Source organism: Marmota monax, unplaced genomic scaffold (assembly GCF_021218885.2).
Source record: "Marmota monax isolate L192 unplaced genomic scaffold, Marmota_monax_Labrador192_F-V1.1 WCK01_AAM20220418_F8-fsc00010, whole genome shotgun sequence".
Lineage (NCBI taxonomy): Eukaryota > Metazoa > Chordata > Mammalia > Rodentia > Sciuridae > Marmota > Marmota monax.
In genome coordinates this window covers 18,740,332-18,760,645 of record NW_026692321.1, presented here as the reverse complement: position 1 = coordinate 18,760,645, position 20,314 = coordinate 18,740,332, and the positions used below count along the sequence as shown (strand labels likewise).

General features: G+C 46.3%; 1 protein-coding gene across 6 annotated transcripts in view; it reads left to right on the top strand.

Annotated features, from left to right (window-relative positions):
- Otof (otoferlin) overlaps positions 1–20,314 on the top strand; it is a 197,738-nt gene that overhangs the window by 109,874 nt on the left and 67,550 nt on the right. For 2 of the 6 annotated variants that reach the window (XM_058578427.1, XM_058578426.1), the window contains exons 1-2: positions 3,449–3,603; positions 19,734–19,792. In XM_058578427.1, the coding sequence (XP_058434410.1) occupies positions 3,525–3,603; positions 19,734–19,792 (138 nt within the window). In that variant the 5' untranslated portion in view covers positions 3,449–3,524. Of the gene's footprint in view, positions 1–3,448; positions 3,604–19,733; positions 19,793–20,314 lie in introns of those variants that run through there. The other 4 variants (XM_058578425.1, XM_058578423.1, XM_046441419.2 and 1 more) reach the window with 3 other exon arrangements.

Here is a 20,314-nt window from a genome sequence, read left to right as displayed (position 1 = left end):
GGAAGGGACAGGCGGCTCACCTGGCTTTGAAGGAGGATCAGGCCCAGGAGCCATCCCTCCCACAGTGCCCCAGTTCTGTGGGGATTCCAGGAAGAGGCTCTGCAGTAGGCCCCGCTTGGTGTGTTTGCCTAGGACTCTCTAAGAGTGTGGAGGGGGCGTGTGCATGCCCTTTGGGCAGAGGGGCATTTTTCTCATTAATCTCTTTTCTCCCTGGAAACTTCCTCTCCCCCTCCTTTTGTTCCTCAAGCTGCTCCACAAAAGTAGTTTTATAAGTAAGGGTCAAAAATCAAATTACAAAAATGTCTGGGTCCGTGATTTCCATTAGTCTCCAATCCACAGTTCACTGGGGCCCTGGAGTCTGCAGTGTTGGTGTTTGCCCCACAGAGCAAATCATCTGAGGATCCCTGTGAGCTTTGCTTTATCTTAAGCCTCCCTGGGCCTCTACATCTGGACTTCTCCAGGCCATCCTCTTATCAGCCCTAGGCAGTGTGCTGGGCAGAGCCAGGATCTTATGTATTGCATGAGGGTTAAGCGTATGGGACAGCTTCCAAAGTGCCATGCTGTCTGTGGTTTAGACCCAGACCCTCCCTCCCTGGAAGCAATTCTGGAATCAATTAAGAATGCCTGCAGTTTGCCTTCATTGCTCACAGTCCATCTCTTCCTCTCAGAGGTCAGAAGAGAAGCATCACCTGCAGAGTTGGACTCTGTAAATGGCAGCTGGTGAAGACACTAATGAGCTCGCAGGATGCCATTGCAACCAGAATTCTCCAGAGATGCTCTCTGACAGGTGACAAGGAAACTGGAAGGAGCCACAGGCTTGCAAGAGGCACAAAAAGCAGAACTGAGACCTGGTGGGAGAAGGAGCCACAGGGATATAAGTGGAAGGAATGGCCACCCATCCTTCAGAATCCAGTCATATCTATTTTTTCCTGAAGTCTCCTTGGGGAACATGCACTACAATAAGAAAAATGTTAGGAAAAATGTTGAAAGAGCAATCCCGGACTCAGATGTGACTACTTCAGGAAGGCTTTCCAATGACCCCGATGGGGCTGCTCACAGTTCCATTACCCTGTGCCTACTTGTGCATATTTTAGTCCATTCAGCTCTTCCACTTGGGGTTCAGCCCAGTATCTGGCTTGTCTCAGAAGGGTCAGCTAACTAAGCTGAGATGCTATGTGCCATTTTACAGATGCAGAAAGTGAAGTTCAGCAAAGTTCAATCAATGCCTTGCCCACGGCAGGTTTGTGCGCTTTTCCTAAAGAGGCACAGGGCTAAAAGAAGTCTTCTGAAATTCACCCCTTTCAGGAGAAACCTCCAGAGGACCTCAGGAAGAGGTCTTTTTCTGTCAAGTACTGCTAAGCCTTATAAACACAGATCACCTGGCCTCATGGGTGAGAAATGCTAAAGAGAAATTGGTTTTCTTTAAAAAAAGACACTGAACTTACCAGGATGTTAAAAGGTTAGACATTCATTTCTATTCAATAAATGCAATTTTCCAAGACAATTCCTAATTTCATATGGTTAAAAATGTGTGGAAAAGGTGAATATATGGGAGGAGCAGGAATTGAAGGAAGAAAGAAAAATAAGGAAAAAGAACAAATAGAAAGAAATAAGGAATAAGGATAGCATTAAGGAAACATCTAGAAAGAGAAGAGAAGGCTCTTGGGAAGGGCACAGAGGGCCTTAGGTATTGAATGGGGGTTAAGGGTATCAAGGAAACATCCTGCAAGTTACTCAGGCTGCAGAATTCAAGGGAGTACACTGTAAAAGTTTAAAATTTCTCTTTTTAAACCTTTAGACTTTGTTAGTAGGTCATCAAATTCACCCTTTCATCCTATTGATATTTATTGGGTATCCTACTATGTACAGAATACCCTATAAAGCTCTGGGGTGCAAAGATACTATGCACCAGGTTGGGGGATAGAGGCAAGTGGAGCAGCCTCGCATGCTGTGAGATGAGATGGGCAGGAGCCACACAGAGGAGGATCCTAAGTTTGCCTGGGTGCACATGCAGAGGCACCCCCAGGAATGGGCACCTGAGGAATTGAGGCCAGGAGATTGGGGGGGTGGGGGGTGGAAGACATACCACCAAGACAGAATGACAAGAGTGCCAGGCTTGGTGGCGCACACCTGGAATCCCAGCAGCTCGGGAGGCTGAGGCAGGAGGATCACGAGTTCAAAGCCAGCCTCAGCAAAAGCAAGGAGCTAAGCAACCCAGTGAAACCCTGTCTCTAAATAAAACACAAAATAGGAATAGGGATGTGGCTCAGTGGTCGAGTGCCCCTGAGTTCAATTCCCAATAACCCCCCCCAAAAAAAAGAGAGAAAATGGCAAAGCCAGGATGCAGAGACCCTGCACAGTTTCCAGGGACTGGAATCCCGGCCTCCAGGGTCACTTTCCCTACAAGCCCCTCCTGAAGGAAAGGAGGGACCATTCTCCTTTGTTCCTTGTAAATTCTGCCACAGATTTCCCTTCTCTGGCCTCTAGCAGCTGATTAGAGCAGGAAGCAGGACAGTCCTCCTCCTGTGACCACCTGTCTCCCCTGCCCTAGCCTTCTTCATCCCTAGCCCTGGGTTGGATGCCTGGTCTTTAAGCACCACCCCTTGCAGAACAGAAGCCTCTATAGCTGTTACTGCAAGCATCTCCAGTCCCCTGCCGCCAGTCTGGTCTGCAGCCCCAACCTCTCTGCCTCCCAGGATTCAGCTCCCATGATAAGAAATCAAAACCCAGCTTCTCAGGGACATGATCTTAGGGCAGGGGACAGGTGGTCTCTTCTTCTCATAAAGCTTGTATTTCTGAGGGACCCCACTAGGTATTGCCCTAATGCTATCCGATTAATGATAGTTTTCTATCCAGGAGGCTTTGGATTAGGATTTCTACGGCACAGTGCCATCCATCCACAGCAGCCAAGCCTGGCTCGTCCAGGTTCCCTGAGCCTTGCAGGCATGAGTGACACAGGTGGTCAACTTGGTGCAGGAGGCAGAGTGGACCATCCCCAAACTTCAGTGCCACAGCCCAGCTTCCGTGCACACAAATCACGAAGTTCCTGATCCCCATGGAAGAGGGTGCTCCCACTCCACGTCCACTGCCATCTACCTGCTCTTGATAGCAGAGCTTGCTCAGCCCTGCCAAGGAGCTAGTAGGAGCCTCCACTCCAATTGCTGGGAGGAGATACCTAAAGCCGGACAGGGCTTTATATGGGAGCCAGCACTGCTGAATAATGAATTCCAACTCTGTGTGCACTCCCCGCCTGCTCACTGGGGCACAACAGACACACACACACACACACAGTAACACATGCTGGGCTGACAGCTCAGAGGGGCGGGGGCTGGCGAGGCTGGGAGGCTCTGTGAGTCGCTGGAAGGAGCAGCTCAGCTCGGTTGCCTTGGTCTCTGTGGGCAGCATCAGCAGGAGGAGGCAGCGGCAGCGGCAGTGGGGAGAAGAGGGAGGTGTGCAAGCCACGCTCCGCCAGCTACTCCCTCCACGCTGCTTTGCCTACCAGTGCCCAGGCTGTCCTTGCCAGCATGGCCCTGCTCGTCCACCTCAAGACCGTCTCCGAGCTGCGGGGCAGGGGCGACCGGATTGCCAAAGTGACTTTCCGAGGTAGGGAAGCCCCTATCCCAGAGGGACGTCAGCTCTACAAGCTGGCCCAGCCTGTGCTGTGGTGGCTGATGGGGTAGGGCAGGGCTGGAAGAATGGATGGCAAAGTTCTCGCAGGGACTGGCACCGTGAGGCTTTTCCTTTCTAGCCATCTGTCCCTGGCCTGACCGGCCCTGAAAATCAGGGTGCCCTGATTTTCCACGTGTCTCTCTTTGCACCTGCCAACGTGCCAGCACCCTGGCTGGGTGCAGAACCCTCTGCTCAGGGAGGCAGAAGCAAGGAACCTCCCACTGAGCTCAGGGACCCAGAACTGAAAGGCCCAGCCCTGCAGAGTCTTCCTGGTCCCTTCACCCCCTCTCTCAGGTTGATTTCTTTGGGTTCAATAAAGAGGTGTGGACTTGGAAAAGCAGGGTAGCTGGTAGAAACTGAGGCAGCTAGGGACTCTCCAGGCCCCAGGACAATGGAGATGGTAGGGATACTGTGGCTTCTCTCAGATCTACTGTTTTCCTGGGATCCTGCAACCCCTTGGCCCCTCCTCTGTCAATTCTCTTCCTATCCTCCTTCAACCAAGGTGTTCAGTGACCCCTTATTACAATCTACCAAGGTGGGGGCTGGGAACAGCTGAGCATGACCCAGGCCCTGGCCTCAAGGAGCCCGATCTGGTGGGGCAGGAGCACCAGTGGAGAGACAATCAGGACAGCTGTGTGAGAGGTTGGGGACAAGAGCAGCATATAAACTGCAGAAGCAACACACTAATCCCAGTGGGGTGGCAGTCAGGAAAGGCTTCCAGGAGGAGGCAGCACTCAGCTGGCCGGAGCTCAAGGAATCAGCAGGAGGCAGCAAGGGTAGGAGATGATGACGGGAGGCAGAGGGAACAGCATGCTCAAGGCTGGGAAAGAGCTGGAATGCAGGAACGGACAGAGGCTTCACAAGGCTGGAGAAGCTGCAGGAACTGAGACCCCAGAGCCAGGCAGGGCCACGGAGGCAGGTGGGACTTCTCCAGGACACAGGATGTCAAGCAGGGACAGGCAGGCCAGGCTGCCCTCTGCCTTTTGCCCACCCACCTTGGCTGTTTGCCTGGCCACAGCCCAACTCTCTGGTCCAGGGGATCTCAACGTACTCCTCACCAGATCCGGCCCCTCGTACCCAGAGAGGGGAGTAAGAGTGGGGCAGAGATGGGGGAGGCTGAGAGAGCTACCACATTGAAGACCAAGTGAGCCTTGGGCCCAGGCTGCACGCAGTATCTGTAACTCTACCAGGAGGGACGGGAGATGTGGCAGCCCCCGCAGAATGCTCCAACAGAAGTCCTGGCCACCCCTAGCACCCCCTCACAGGCCTTGGGTTGCCCGGCTGCAGCCTGCTGTGCATAGAGTAGGGTGGGGGTGGAGGTGACAGCAGCAACTCTATTGGCGGGAGGAGGGACAGGCAAGCTGGGCTGGCAGCCTGTTGCTTCCCAGCCCAACCCATGCCCACCTTTTCTGCAGCACCCTGTGGGCCACCTGCCGGCTCACACTGGCTTTCGGAGAAGCAAATCTGCTATTTGATCCATGAAACACGGCCCTGTGTTCTACATACGGCCCGGTGCCTGGCTGCTCGGCCCCCACATTGCTGTGATAAGACAGTCCAGGCTGAGCAGGGTTAGTCCCATTTCAGGCAGAGAAACAAAGTATAGAGAGACCTGCTTGGGATTAGTGGGGAGGCCGAGGTGTAGGACCTCACCCAGGTTGCTCAATCCTGTAAGCTCTGTTTTTTCCTCCAGGGTCAACTGGGGTAAGCACCTGTCCATCTGAGACCCAAATTTTCCTTTGAGCAGTGAGGCTGACCACCCAGGAATTAGCCTATCTGCAGCCTGGTCCCTGCAGGCGGAGTGGAGAAATCCATTTCTAGGCTCTACATTTGCAGATAGCTATAGGCAGAGCTCCTGGGGAAGGGGGCTGGGCAGGCAGCAATATAGGCAGAAGACAAGCAGATTTCCAGAAATAATCCTTTGTTACAGAAAGGCCTCAGCCATTCACCTTCTGCATCCAGCAGTTGACAACGATAAGCTCCCCAAAAGTACAACCCCAACAACAGTTCAGAGGGAGCAAACCGCTTTGAATGCGGCACAGTGCTTCATGACACGCACAACCACTGTGGTGATTTAGCAGGAAGAATCCAGAAATTTGTGATCAGTCAGAGGAGATACTGGTTCCAAGTTCCCCAGACCCCCTGAGGGAAAGGGGAAGTGTTCACTTCAGTCTTATCCTTTCTCAGCTATAAATTAATTTGCTGCATCAATCAGAGGGCCATGGGATGCAGGGTGGGCAGGGCCTCTAAGTTCTAGCCCACCCTTGTGCCCAGTGCTCAGCCACTTGAGCCCCCGGACATGGGGGCTTGGGCTGCTGGAGAACAAGAGTGAGTGACAGACTGTTGGAGCCAGCCAGCCCTGTCATCTCCTGTCACCCTCCGTTCCTTGAGCATTCTTGCCAAAACATAAGGGTGAGGATGTTTTGGGTGAGACAGTGACAACTGAAGGCTGAACCTTAGTGCCACGCAATACACATGGACTGGCCACTGTCACAGATGACTACCTGGGCAAGGCTTCTCTGGGGGTTCATCCCTGCTCCTTCTCTCCCATCCCCACCCCAAAGCCCACCCCACTGCATTCCCACTACACGGCCAGTCCCCAGAGAGGCTGACCTTTTAATATTGCCACAAAAACTTAAGACCATTTCTTCTGTCCAGAATGATCCCCACCCTCCACCTTGAGAATTTCCATTAACTCTGGGCATCCTTCAAGGCCCGGCTCACATGCCACCTCCTCCAGGAAGGCTTCTGTCCCCTTGCAGCATTCTGTATACAGCCTCCTACAGCTGTATTTTAGGGACAGGCTACGCTTCTGTGTGCACTACTTCTGTGCCCCTTTGAGACAGACCAGATATCTACTGAGTTCTGTGCTAAGCACCAGCTGCTCCTCAAGATGAGTAAGAAATGGCTTCTGTCCTTGAGGCATTCTCTGTTGAATGGGTTTAAATTCTTCTACTGTGGCACAGCCACTCTCTGGCTCAGCTCCACAACTGTGAACTCCAACTAGAACTTTCTGTCCAAGGGAGATCAAGGAACTAAAAGAGGTCCCAGGAGCTAAAAACCAAAAATTTTGTCTCATCCTCCCTCTGTTGACCTCACCAGCTCAGAGAATCTTCCAGGGCCCCAGAGGGAGGCTGACCTCATCCTCTGGCAAATTTTGGGGGATCCAGTTCTGGACCACAGGTGGGAAGCAAGAGGGGATGTTGTGGCCCTCCCTCTTCACTGAGCATGCTCTTCCTGAAGCTTGCTATGTTGGCACGGGGAACAGGGTGGAGACTGCACAGTCCCACCACAGGAAACCATGCAGGACACACAGGGGCTGAGGGGGGCTCAGGGGAGGGGTAAGGTGCAAGATGGGCTGGAACAAGGAGCTCTTGAACTGGGTCTTGGAAGAAATGCCTGCTTGTCCACATGGAGATGCAGAAAGAGAGGCAAGGAGGGGTTGACAGGAAGGCCAAGCCATCTTGGGGGATACCAGGACCTGCAGAGAGGGGATCCCAGCTGAGAACAATGGCTGGGAAGCCACAGCAAAGCTACTGGTGACTGCTGGGAAGAGACTGGGCCCTGCCCTGTACTGCTGTTGCAGGGACCATCTCAGATTCCAAATTAGATTTATTTCCCCCTGTGAAATGGGGGAGTTGTCCCTCTTGATGATAAATACAACTTCTATCTGGAAATTTCTCTGCCATCCCTGGTAATGGAGGCAGAGTATCCCAGTGCCCCACCCCTGAGATGATCCTGGCTATCTGGGCCTGCATGTGGAGTGGACTCTGCCCCAGCCTAGTACCACCACCCTTGGAGAACAGGGGTGAGCATTGCCCCCGCTAATGGTAGGAGATAGGGGGTCCCTCAGGACAGCCTCTGCAGGCGGTGTACACAGCTCTGTGCTTTCGCCATTAACACATAGGACACAGCCCTGGGCCCTCCACACTTCCCAGCGCACACAGGGCCCTTTCCCACCCCCAGGGAAGCCTTCTCTGCCTCAAGCCCCAGGTGGTGATGTTCCCTCCTCTTCCTACCCAGAGCAAGCCCAAGCCAATGCAGACTCAGCTGAGACTAGACATTGCACCCAGAAAATTCCCCAGCCTCTTCCTGCTTTGATAAGAGGAGTATATTTTCATGCTATAAAAATGATTGTAAAAATCGTCCTCTGCTGTACAGCAAGAAAGCTGCTGGAAACATCCAGAGAGAGCAGACTCTCAGATGATCTCCAGAACAGCTGAGGCTGGGTTCTCCCGTCCGCCTTTACTACTAATAGGAAAGCTTCCTCTCTCCCACCTGCACCCATCCTTGAGTTTGAAACTTCTTTCCTTTTGATTTTTTTTAATAATAAAATGCCTTGAATATACACAAGAGTAGGGGGAATAACCCCATCCATTTTCAAAGACTATCAACTATGCCAAGCTTGTTTCCTTTATCTCCCTTTCCATTCTCCACCCCAAATTATTTCAAAGAAAAAAATACCATATTTATATCTGTAAATACTCAGAGCATAGCTATGAAAGATAAGGATTTTAAAAAGCTACCTACTTTATCATTCCGAAAAAAATACCAATTCCTTAATACTATCAAATAACCGGTGATAAATTTCCTAATTATCTCATCAATGTCATGGATTGCCAGTTTATTAAAAGTTTCATTTTAATGTGTTTTGTAAATCAGGGCTCTGATCATTTATTCACCTGGACTTTCATTCGTCTCCAGTAACAAATATTTACCGAAGGCCACTATTTGCCAGGCACTCTTCTATACCCTGGGAGGAGTGTAAGAAGTGAGCCAGACATGGTTCTTGCCCTCAAGGGGAAGGCACAACAGGCGTTGTGAGTGGATGCCAGATACTATAGAGAGAGAGGTAGGGGCCAAGTCAGAACATGGCAAGGGAACCCTGCTGAGACGAGGAGACCATAAGGTGGCCTGCAGAGTGATCCAGGAGGGGTTCAGGAAAGGTAGAGAGGCCCTGGTGTGTCTTAGCCATCCTGGACCAACAAGCAGCCAGTGGTAGGCAGGGCCCAGGAGGGAGTCCTCCCTGAGCACAGGGTGGTTACTATTTAAGCTGGCCCTGGAGGGACCATAGCATTTTGGCAAAGACAAAGCCGAGGAAAGGCCCCATTCCAGGCAGAGGGGAACACAGAGGGTCTTCAATGCTTCAGTGTCACACTAAGGCCTTTGAACCTGGCTTTGTAAGGAAATAGGAGACACCAAACCTCTTAGCAGGAGAGTGGATGCTAAGATCTGGATTTGGAAAGAACTCTTGGGGGTCAGGACTGCAGTCAGGGAGTGCAGCCAGGGCTGTGGGGATGGAGGAAAGGGATGACCTGGTATTGAGAGGAAGGGCAGCGCTGGGACTGGGGAGTGGGCAAGAGGGCAGGGCAGGTGCCTCTGTGCAGGAGCAGAGCAGATTGTGGTCCTGGGGACCAATGTAGATGCAGGGATTTAGGAGATGACCTTAGCTGGTTCTCTTCCTGACTCCTACCTATTAATAAACCCTGAACTCTGGTAGACGTGGAGATGTCGGGCTGAAAGCTCCTGGAGCCATGACCATCCAGGTGGGCACCGTCAGGGATGGCACCTCGGCTGCTTCTTCAGGGCCAGCACTGTGCCTGGCACCAAGCAGACCTGAAACAGAAGTGTGAGAAAGTGACAGGGCTCCTCTGCAGCCTGAGGCTCAAACATCACCAGGCAGTGATCCATTTCTCTCACTGACAGTTCCAGAAAGTTCTCCTGAGACAGAGAATATCATATGATACCCTCAACCCACTGACTGCTTCCCACAGAGACAGACCCACTCCCTACATACTGGTTTAAAAGTCTTTGTTCCTATTTTATTTTATTTTTCTCATATGCAAAATTGGAGGTTGGTTTTCACTCATTGACCTTTTTTTTTTTTAATAAAGTTGAAATTTAGGGTAAAATCAGCACTGCAGCTTTGACAATATTTGTATCCCATTTGGGGGTGTAAAAACAGTTACCCTCCCATCATACTTCATTATGTTCCCAGCGCCTGGCAGAGAATGGGTACCCTGCACAGCTTGTGGATCATTAGAACCACAAGTTCCTCCATCTGTCCCACTACTGGGAGAACCTAGAACCCAGCAGTTGCTAAATGTGTGCTGGTACTGTCCTAGGCTCCAAGAGAAACTCCAAATTCCCTCTCTGTCTCTCTGCTAAGATCTAAAATATGGGCACCAGTGACTCTGGTTACTTGGCAAAGTCAGAGTAAGCACCAGGAGGAAGTAAGGGTCTAAGTCAAGCCAGAGAGGGTTGGGGCTTAGGAGCTCCGTCCTGTTCCTGCCTCTCGGGAGAGCCCATGACCTGAGCTTGAGTCTATGCTGTGTACACCTGGTGTTAGCAGGATAGGAGAAGGGAGGCAAGTGGAGGTAGAAATGATATTTGAATAAGATTCATGTAAAACAAAGGGTTAGAGAGAAGGGGCCTCCATTTAGCTGAGAGATGGGACAATGGAAAAGCAGCCTTTCCCTGTAGGAAGCCCAGGGAGTCTGGTCTCCCAAGTATGGCTCCGTGAGCTGCTGCTGATTTTCAGAGAACACACTACTCAAGGAACTTACACACAGCTACTTTTTTAGACAATTCATTTTGAACTAAATTCCTTCATGCAACTGTTATTAAGAAACTGAGCTCCTCATAGGGAAGAAAAGTTTGAAAATCAGGGAGAAAATCAGGGAGATGGAAGATTTGACAACCCTGTCAACCAGCTTCACCTAATTGACATTTCTAGGACCTTATACCTCAAAACTGAAGAATACGCATTTTTCTTAATCACACATGGTATACTCACCTTAACAGACCACATGCTGGGTAACTATCACTATATCTCAAAAGACTGACATCCTACAGAGTTGTCCTCTGACCACAGCGGAATTCAATTAGAAATCAATAGCAATAAGATATCTTTAAAAGCCCTAAATATTTAAAAATTTTTAAATGATCTTCTTAATAACCTATGATCAATGAAGAAAACAAAAGAGAAATTATTGAATGTTTCTAACTTAATGATAACAAAAATACAACATATCCACATTTATAATTTTAAAACATATAGTAGAAAAAGAAAAGGGTAAAATCTATGATTTAGGCTTTGGCTTTAAGAAGCTACCAAGGGAAAAGCAAATTAAACCTAAGTCTTGAAACCATTATGCTAAGTGAAAGAAGTCAGACCACATATCATATGATTCCATTAATATGAATTGCTCAGAAGAGGCAAGTCTATAGGGACAGAAAGGTTAGTAGATCAGCGGCTGCCAGGGGCTGCGGTAGAGAGGGTGGGGATGACTACCTCTGGGATGGAGCTTCCTCCTGTGGTGATGAAAATATTCTGTGGTGATGAAATTACACAGTGGCCATGGTTGCACAACCCTGTGAATATACTTTAAAAACCATTGAATTGTACAGTTTAAAAGAGAGAGTTTAATTTCAATAAATAAATATGCCCCCCCAATTTCCCCAAATTAGACCCAAATAAAGTAAAAGGAAGGAAATAGAAAACAGACAAAGAGAAAATTGACAGAGCCAAAGTCTGGTTCTTTGAAAAAAATTAATAAAATATAAAAACCCTAGCAAGAGTGGTCAAGAAAAAAGCAAGAAAACACAAATTACCAATGTCAAAAATGGAAGAGGGACTATCATTACATTAAAAAGAAAATAAGAGAATATTATAAATAACTTTATCTCATTAAATTCCACAACTCAAATGAAATGGACAAATCCTTTGAAAAACAACTTACCAAAGCTGACACAAAAAGAAATGAAAACTATAAAGAGCCCAATATCTATTAAAGAAATTGAATTTGTAATAATAAGGATAAAGAATGACAATAAACTTCCTTCCAAAAAAAATTCAGATAACAGAGGTTTCACTCATGTAACCTAGAAAATATTTAAGAATAGTAATACCAATCTTACACAAAAACTCTTTATAAAATAAAGTTGGAAGAAACTTCCCAAATCACTTTATGATATCCAAACCTGACAAAGATCTTCCACACATGAAAAAATCAGAGCTAAACATCTCTCATAAACACAGATGTAAAAATCTTTAACAGAATATTAGTCAACTGAATAACAATTTATGAAAAGGACAACACATCATGACAAGTGAATTTTATCTTACAAATGCAAGGCCAGTTTAAAAATTAGAAAATTAATCAAAGTGTGTCACTATAGTAACACAATAAAGGAGAAAATCCACATGGTTATATCTATAGATACAGAGAAAGCATTTGAAAAATCCAACACTCATTCATGAAAAGAAATCTTAGTAAACTAGGAATAGAAGGGACTTCTTTGATTGTATGAAGGATGACTAAAAACAAACAAACAAACAAACAAAAAACCCAACATCATACTAACTCCAGAAATTAAGATCACAGGCAAGGCAAAGTTTCCTCTCTCACCACTTCTGTTCATCATATTGTGCTGGAATTCTTGCAATAAGAAAAAAAATACAGGGGAAAAAAGAAGTAAAACTGTCTTTTTTCACACACACACACAAAAAACCTGATCAGTTATATTAAAAAATATATCCAAAAACTACTACAACTAATGAGTAAATGTAGTAAGCTTTTAAGAGACATGATTATCAAAACAAAAATTAATTTTTATGGAAAAAATCATCAGTTGGACTATAGAATTTTAAAAGACTAAAAAAATTACATTTATAACAGCATAAAAATTATAAAATAGGGCTGAGGGTGTAGCTCAGTGGCAGAGCACTTGCCTTGCACGTGGGAGGCACTGGGTTCGATCCTCAGCACCACATAAAAAAATACACAAATAAAATAACAGCATGCTATCTATCCATCTATAACTACAAAAAATATTTTTTAAAATTATAAAATATCCAAAAATAAGTTTTGTCAAAGACGTGAAAGACCGCCACACTAGAAACAAAATACTGAAAAAAATACAAGAAAATACATTCTTCTTGTTGATTGATAGATTCAGGATTGTAAAGATGGAAATTCTCCATAAACTGCTATATATATTGAATACAATCCCAGGCAAAATCACAACAGGTGCCGAGTACAATGGGTGCCTGCCTGTAATTACAACGACTTAGAAGACTGAGGCAGAAGGATTGCAAGTTCAATGCCAGCTTCATAAAAAAATAAAAAAGGGCTTGGGGATATATCTCAGTGGTAAGGCACCCCCTTAGTACCAAAAAAAATTATAACAGGCTACTTCATAGAAATTGAAAACTATTTTAAAACTTTGTATGGACATGTAAAGGATACAGGATAGCCAAAGCAACCTTGAAAATGGAGGAAAGAGTTGGAAATTCAAAGCACATGATGATAAGGATCAGTGTGGCATTAGCCTAAGAATAGATACTTAGACCAATGGAACAGAATAGAGTGTCCAGAAATTGATCTCATAAATATCCAATAATTGATTTTCATGTAAGGTGTTAAATATCTAGAAGAACTCTGTGTGTGTGTGTGTGTGTGTGGTGTGTATACATATATACACACACATATATATATATATATATATATATATACACACACACACATATATATGAGGTAGGAGTTTAAAATTCATATACTACCTCATATTATTATTAATAATAATTCAGAATAAATTATAGAACTAAGCATAAAAACTATAAGCTTCTAGAAGAAAACATAGAATACCTTTGTTATATTCTTGAGTTAGACAAAAAATTCTTAAAGAAAATATAAAAAATATCAAACACAAGAAATAAACTTCACCAAAAATTGATAAATTGGATATTTTAATAATTAAAACCTCCTATCCATCAAAAATATACAAGAGCTAGACATAAAAAAGTACATTCTGTAGGGTATCATTTGTATGACGTTTATGGGAAGGCAAACTACACACAGAATGAAAATATTCACATTTATGTGACAAAGAACTTGTAGCCAGAATATATAAAGAACCCCCACAAATTGATAAAGACAAATGAACAATTTTTTAAATAGGCAAAAGATTTGGACAGATACTTCATAGAACAAGATATACAAATGACAAAAAAAAGCCACATTAAGATGTGGTCAATATCATTTATCAGTAGAGATATGAAAATAAAAATTACACTGAGATACTATTCTACATGCATTAAGATGGCTAAAAATTTAAAAACATAACAATAACCAAATGTTGATGAGACCATTGAACAGTTGAAACTTGTTTTGCGTTGCTGATAGGATTGTAAAATCGTATAAGCACTTAAAAATGCAATTTCTTGTAAAATTCAACAGATACCTGCCCTATGATCCAGTCATTTGCTCTTAGGTATTTCCTCATGAGAAAGAAAATCACAAGTCCACAAAAAGATGTTTACAAGAATATTCACAGCATCTCCACTCCTATTAGCCCGACTTGGAAAGTAATCTAAAAGTCTACCAACAGAAGAATGGATCAACAAGTTGAGGAATATCACTCAACAATAAAAACCAACGATTTCCAGTTGTCCCTCCATATCCATGTATTCCACACCCACTAATTGAACTGAGGATTAAAAATGTTTGAGGGGAAAATTTCCTCTGTATGAAACACATACAAATTTTTTTTTGTCATTTTTCTAAACAATGCAGTACAACTACTTACACCGCATTTACATTGCATTGGGTATCACAAGTCATCTGGAAATGACATAATAAAGCACATGGAGGATGTGTATAAGTTAAATGCAGATACTAGGAGATTTTGCATAAGGTACTACAGTATCCATAGATTTGAGTATCCATGGGGAATTGGTTTAAGGAACACCCATCAGATATTGAGGGACAACTCAATATGTATGCACCGATATAATGAATTGCGAAATCATTACCTGGACCACAAGAGGTAGACATAAAAAAGTACATTCTGTAGGGTATCATTTGTATGAAGTTTAAGACGGGTGAAACTAATCCTCGGTGACAGAAATCAGATAAGTGGTCACCTGTGGAGAGTGTCAGAAATTAAATGCAAAGGGGCCCAAGGGCATATCTGAGGGAAATGGAAATGTTCTATATCTTGATGGTGTGGTAATTACATAATATATGATTTATTGAAACTCATTAAAATATACACTTAAGATCTGTGAATATAAATTTTACCCACTAAGAAGAGATAATCATACTAAAATACCTTAAAACTTGAACTGTTACAGAACATGAAGAAAACGTTGTTTCTGATTATATGATACTAAAAATACATTACAGATGTGATTCATACTAGGGGAGACCATTTTTATATTTAGCACATAACTTAAAGGTCTAAGGGAAAGACAGGAGTCTGTAAGAGAATAACAGCTATTTCCTGAGTAATCAACTCTGCTCAGGCGCTATTTTAAGCTCTATCATTTTCTCCAATTTATGGATGAGGAGACGAAGGCAAAGAAAGTTAAATAACTTCTTCAAGGGCTAGCAGGTGGTGGGGCTGGGATTTGAAACCAGGCCCTGAAGCCTGCAAGCCACACCCTCTGTCCTGTGGCCCCTCTGCTCATAAGGGACTTGAAGTTTCACTCAGACTTTCTCAAAAACAGCCTCTTGCTGATCATCAATGGTCCCAGAACAGAAAGCTGGTCTAAGATGGTTACCCCTAATTTTAAATGATGACTCTGAGACCCCAAAGTTTGGACAGTCAGCTCCAGGACTGCCATGAGCCATGGCACCAGGCACTAGGCCTGGCTCTTCTCCCTGCACGCAGGAATACCTGCACCCTGCTTCCTGGCGCTCAGTGGGGGTGACTGGCCTTCAAAAGAAACAGGTTCCCAGCATCTCAGGAGGCTGAGGCAGGAGATTGGGAGTTCAAAGCCAGCACTGAGTAACTCAGAGAGACCCTGTCTCTTGGAGAAAATATTTTTAAAGGGCTGGAAATGTGGATCAGTGATTAAGCATCCCTGGGTTCAATCCCCAGAACTAACAAAAGAGGGGAGGGGAGGGAAGGGGAGGGAGAAAGAGAAACAGACTGATCAGTGGGCCCTTTCTCAGAGAACTGCTGTGCCTGAACACAGGGAGGGGAGGTGCTGGGGTGAACACAGCCTCACAAGAGGGAAGCATCGCCTTGTGCAGTTCACAATGAGGCTTTGCTATTTTAAATAAGGCAGGGAAGTACCAGTGACAGGTCTGAGTTTCAAGGAGTGTCGTATGCTATTTCTCAGCTCACACAGGGTAACAGCAATAGCAGGCGCTGCTGGCAAGATGGCCAGATGGCTGGGTGCTGGCAAAACTATGACGTTGCTGGGATTCGTCCTCAGACTTTCTCCTTCCCTCCACGGGCCACTCCCTGCGGACAGACCCTTCCATTGCTCCCTTCCCAGCAGGACTCACTGTCCAGGGCCCACTGTGTCAGGGCTCTGTCCCCTGCCCCACACTTGAACACCGACACACACTCTTCTCTCCACCCGGAGTCCTTCCTGCTGTCTGCTCCCCAGTCCCTCTGCATGTTGACAGTCTGTCTACTCTTCCAGTGCCCATGTCCAGTGTCTCAACAATGCCTTTCTTGGCCCACCAGATGGAAATTCATTTCTTCTTTTCACACGTCTCTCTTCATACTTCTTACATGTCAACCACCAAACTCTGCCCTGTATATAAGCCTCTTCTATGTCTGACATACCACTCCCCACTTTCTGGATTGTAATAAGCTCTTAAAGGCAGCAGTTGATCCCCTGTACTGGGGCAATTGGCAGGGCTGATATAGACTCAGAGAAGACCCATGGCTAGCTGTGGAAAGGCACAGGGGCCAGCGTCCCTCCATGCCTGTCTTTACTCAAAGGTCTGGCCCCAGCAGGGCAGGCTGTCTGGAAGAGGGAGCTCTTTTGGGCAGGTGGGACATTTTGTACATAGCATCTAAGAAGCTAGCATGCTGTTCAGCCTATGAAACCAATATTGGGCTGGCAGCCCAGCTACAGTGGACATTTTTAAACGATGAATGACATAAAAGTTACTTCTATTAAACTTTGGAATCCTAAGCCTCTCCAATAGGGAATGGGTATAATCCATGTCATGGCACTTATTACACTAGGAGCACAGATCTGCAATGTATACCCCATTTATTGGCTCAGGGAAGAGTTTGTTCCAAACCAAGCAGCTCATCTACCCTGGGAGCAGTGGCCTCTCAGGGAAGGATGCTGTTCAATTTCCCATCTAACTTTCTCCCTGGATCCATCCACAAGAGCCTCTCCATGCAAGGAAGAGACTATTTTCTTTCAAGCTTTATTCTCAATCTTCCCTATAGCAAGAAAGCTGATTGGATATTGGGATTTTTAATGGTTTTGTCTGAAAGCCATTCAAAATGAAACTGAAATGCCAATAAGACTAGTGTCAAATGGAGTAGATGTTAAGTGGAAAAGAACTTGAAACAAGATGGGGTTACTGATAACTGAAAAGAGATGATGGAGGTCCCTTGGCTCTGTGCCAGTGAAGACAAAAGGGCCACCCAAGTGATGCTGCCACTGTGTGTCCATACCCTCCTACACAGTGACTCTTCAAAAAGGTTTAACAGTGTTTTGCTTTTTTAAGTTGATCTTTCCACTCTTTCTGTATAATTGATTTGTTTCAGCAAATCTTTACATGTATGTGTGTGTGTGTGTGTGTGTATAGAGAGAGACAGAGACAGAGACAGAGAGACAGAGAGATTTCAGCTCATTCCGTTTGCTGAATACTCACATCTGTATCTCTAGTGCCTAAGCCAATGAAGGTTAGCGCATTTTCAAACAGAGTCCACATGTGAATTCTGCAATGGCTAATTTCACAGTGTTTGACTTCCTTTCTATTAGGCTATGCAAATACTCAAGCAGTGGAGGGTTTGAGCCTCATGCTTAGCTTGGAGCCCATTAGAACCAGACTCCGCCTTGGAGGTCCCCACTATATCTCCCCCTGGCTGTTTTTTGCATCCTTGAGCACAGCCATATCAGAGCCTCATTAAGACCTTTCTAGGATGCACAGCTCTTTGATTATTCAGAGCGGCAGGTCCTTGGGGAAGCCTGATGCACCACTAGGCTCACCTGATTCTCGATTTGTATCGTGTATATCACCTTCGGGGAAAATTAGCAGTTGAAGCTCAGGCTCCATCTCTCCTGTTTCCTTCTCCTCTGACCGCTGCCTTGCAGGGAACTTGTTAAGATTTTTCTATTTGATTTTTTTTCTTTGTTTTGTCCCTGGCTAGTACTAAAGATTATTCCTTTTCCATCTTTTCTACTTCGTATCTATTTTCTGTATAAATGACTCTGCTTTATAGCTTCTAATTATCTCAGATGCAATCCTTCCCCACCTGCCCCCACCCCAGCCCCCCACCACCACACACACACACTCAGATTTGCCACATCACTATTTCAGTGAATCCAACATCAACCCTGCCTTCCTCATGAGACTGGGGAGCAAAGTCAGTTCCTAGAGGGAACAGCCTAGCTGAGTCTCCTTCCACACCCAGCCAAGGCGCCATCTCAGGGGAGGGTCAGAGGGGCTCCTTAGTTAAATGAGGTCTCCCAGGTCTTCTGTGGAGAGGGAGCATGCATACCAAGATCCATCCTATATTCCCAGCCCTGCCCGTCAATGGCAACCCATCCTAACCCCCATCTGGAGACAGCTCTTTCACAAAACAGACCATTTATTGGTCTAGATTAGTGGGAACTTAAAAGTGTTTTTCTTTCAATTATAAGAGTAAAGCATGATATTTTTTTTAAATCCATGTATAATATCCAGTAAATAAAAAACAAAAGGTCAAAGTACGCTGCTTACAATATCTTTTCACTCCCCCTCTCCAGGGAGGATGAACTTTAATGGTTGGAATTTTTTTTCTAAGCACATACAAAATAGATACATAGAATTGGTTGTTTTTTAAAAAATAGGATTAAAAAAACATCTAGGATCCAACCATACATGCTATTAGTTATTTATTCATTTGTGGGTCATTTCAAAGAATAATAGATTAATTTTAAGTAATAACTTTTTAACCTATCCCACCTCTGGTTTTCTCCTTATAAAAAATTATAGCCTCTTCTCATGTTATTCCAAATCACCCCCCAAAAAGGTATTAATCCTCCCTCTCTGCACCATTTCTGCATTTTGTGAAAATTTTTATCTTGGGATATATATTGTATAGTATTGAACTAGGGACTCTTCGAGGTCCCTGGCTTCCCCTTCTTGGCCCCCTGAGGAAAGGGTCCTATGCATTTGTCCATCCCTCTATCCTGAGTCCCAGGATGTGGCCCGGTACATCAGGGACTCCGCGGGTAAATGCTTTGCAAAGTGAACTGGAGGAGATGGTCTCCACACATGGCTGCCTCAGGCCCCTTAGTTCACCCTCCACTATCCCCTGATTTAGTTTTCCCAGCAGCTTGGGTCAGTTCAGATTGGATAGGCCAAAAAGAGGACAGCCTCTGACACCCAACATGCCCTATTTGGTGGCATATGGATGTGGGGGCAGCCAGGGGTCTGGGACAGTATATCCATCCCACCCTATTACTTGTGCCAGCAGGAAAAGAAGGGACCAGGTACCGAACACAGGAAAGAGAGAGGTCACCTGAGACTCTCCTCTCTGTAAAGGCTCACAGAAAAGGAAGGGAGATGAGGCTCTGGAAGGGGTGGAGGAGGCCCTGGGGACAGAGGTCTGGGACTTGACTAGTTGTCCCAGGCTTTGTTTGGGTGGGACCAGGTCACAGAAGGTGGCTGGGCTCCACAGACCCCCATCAGCAGGAAGGGAGCTTGCCACTCCCTGGACCAAGCTTCTGCTAGGGCAGCAGGGCCTGGGACAGCCAGTGTGTGGGGGGGGGGGCTGCAGAAGAAGGTCAAGAGAATCCCTGGGGAAGTGGCCAGGGGAGAAGAGAGCCCTGGGGTCCACTCCCATGTCTATTCTGACCAGCTTGGCCTTCCTGGATTTTAGTATCCCATTTGTAAAATGGAGCGAATGGCCTTTGACCTGCCTACCTTAAGGACTGCTGAGGGTCAGAGAAGAGGTGACATGGGGACTCGCCTCATCCTGGAGAGCCGCATAGCCCTGCGGTCCGGCAGTTCATGACCATGGTTTTTTTCATCAAATGCTGTTACAATGACTCTGGGGCTGAGGTCTGACTGGAGTCCCCTCTCTCCCCCACACAGGGCAGTCCTTCTACTCCCGGGTCCTGGAGAACTGCGAGGACGTGGCTGACTTCGATGAGGTAGGCACCGTGTGGGGCCTCTCCTCGGGCTTCTCCAGAAGCCCTGAGCCCAGAGGGGAGCAGTTGCCCTCTCTGCCCTCAGGGATACATCTGGCCCCAATCCTGGGTGGGTGGCTTGCACAGAGCTCCTCAGCTCTCCTCAGTGCTACCTGGCAGGAAATGGTGTGGGAGGGTGTGGAGGAGCCTCTTCTCCTCAGTGAGAATCCTCCCCTGTGTGTGAATGATTCTGCAGAGAATGGCAGACCAGGCACAAATCAATGGTCCACTGTGTGACTGGTGCATTTTTTCTGAAGAAAGGGCCCACAGGGATGTAGGCCTGAACCTGAGCTGAGGGCTCAACGGGGTAGAGCAAAGGGTCCCTCGTCAGTGTATCCCTGTTTCCCTGGAGCCCTTGAAGGACCCAGGCTAACCCCACCAGGGCTTCCACAAGGCCAGTCTCGTGCAGACTATACCCCTTTCTAAGAGCCTAGATGCTGTTCCCACCTAGGTCACCACAAGCTTCCTATGATGGAGACAGTGGGG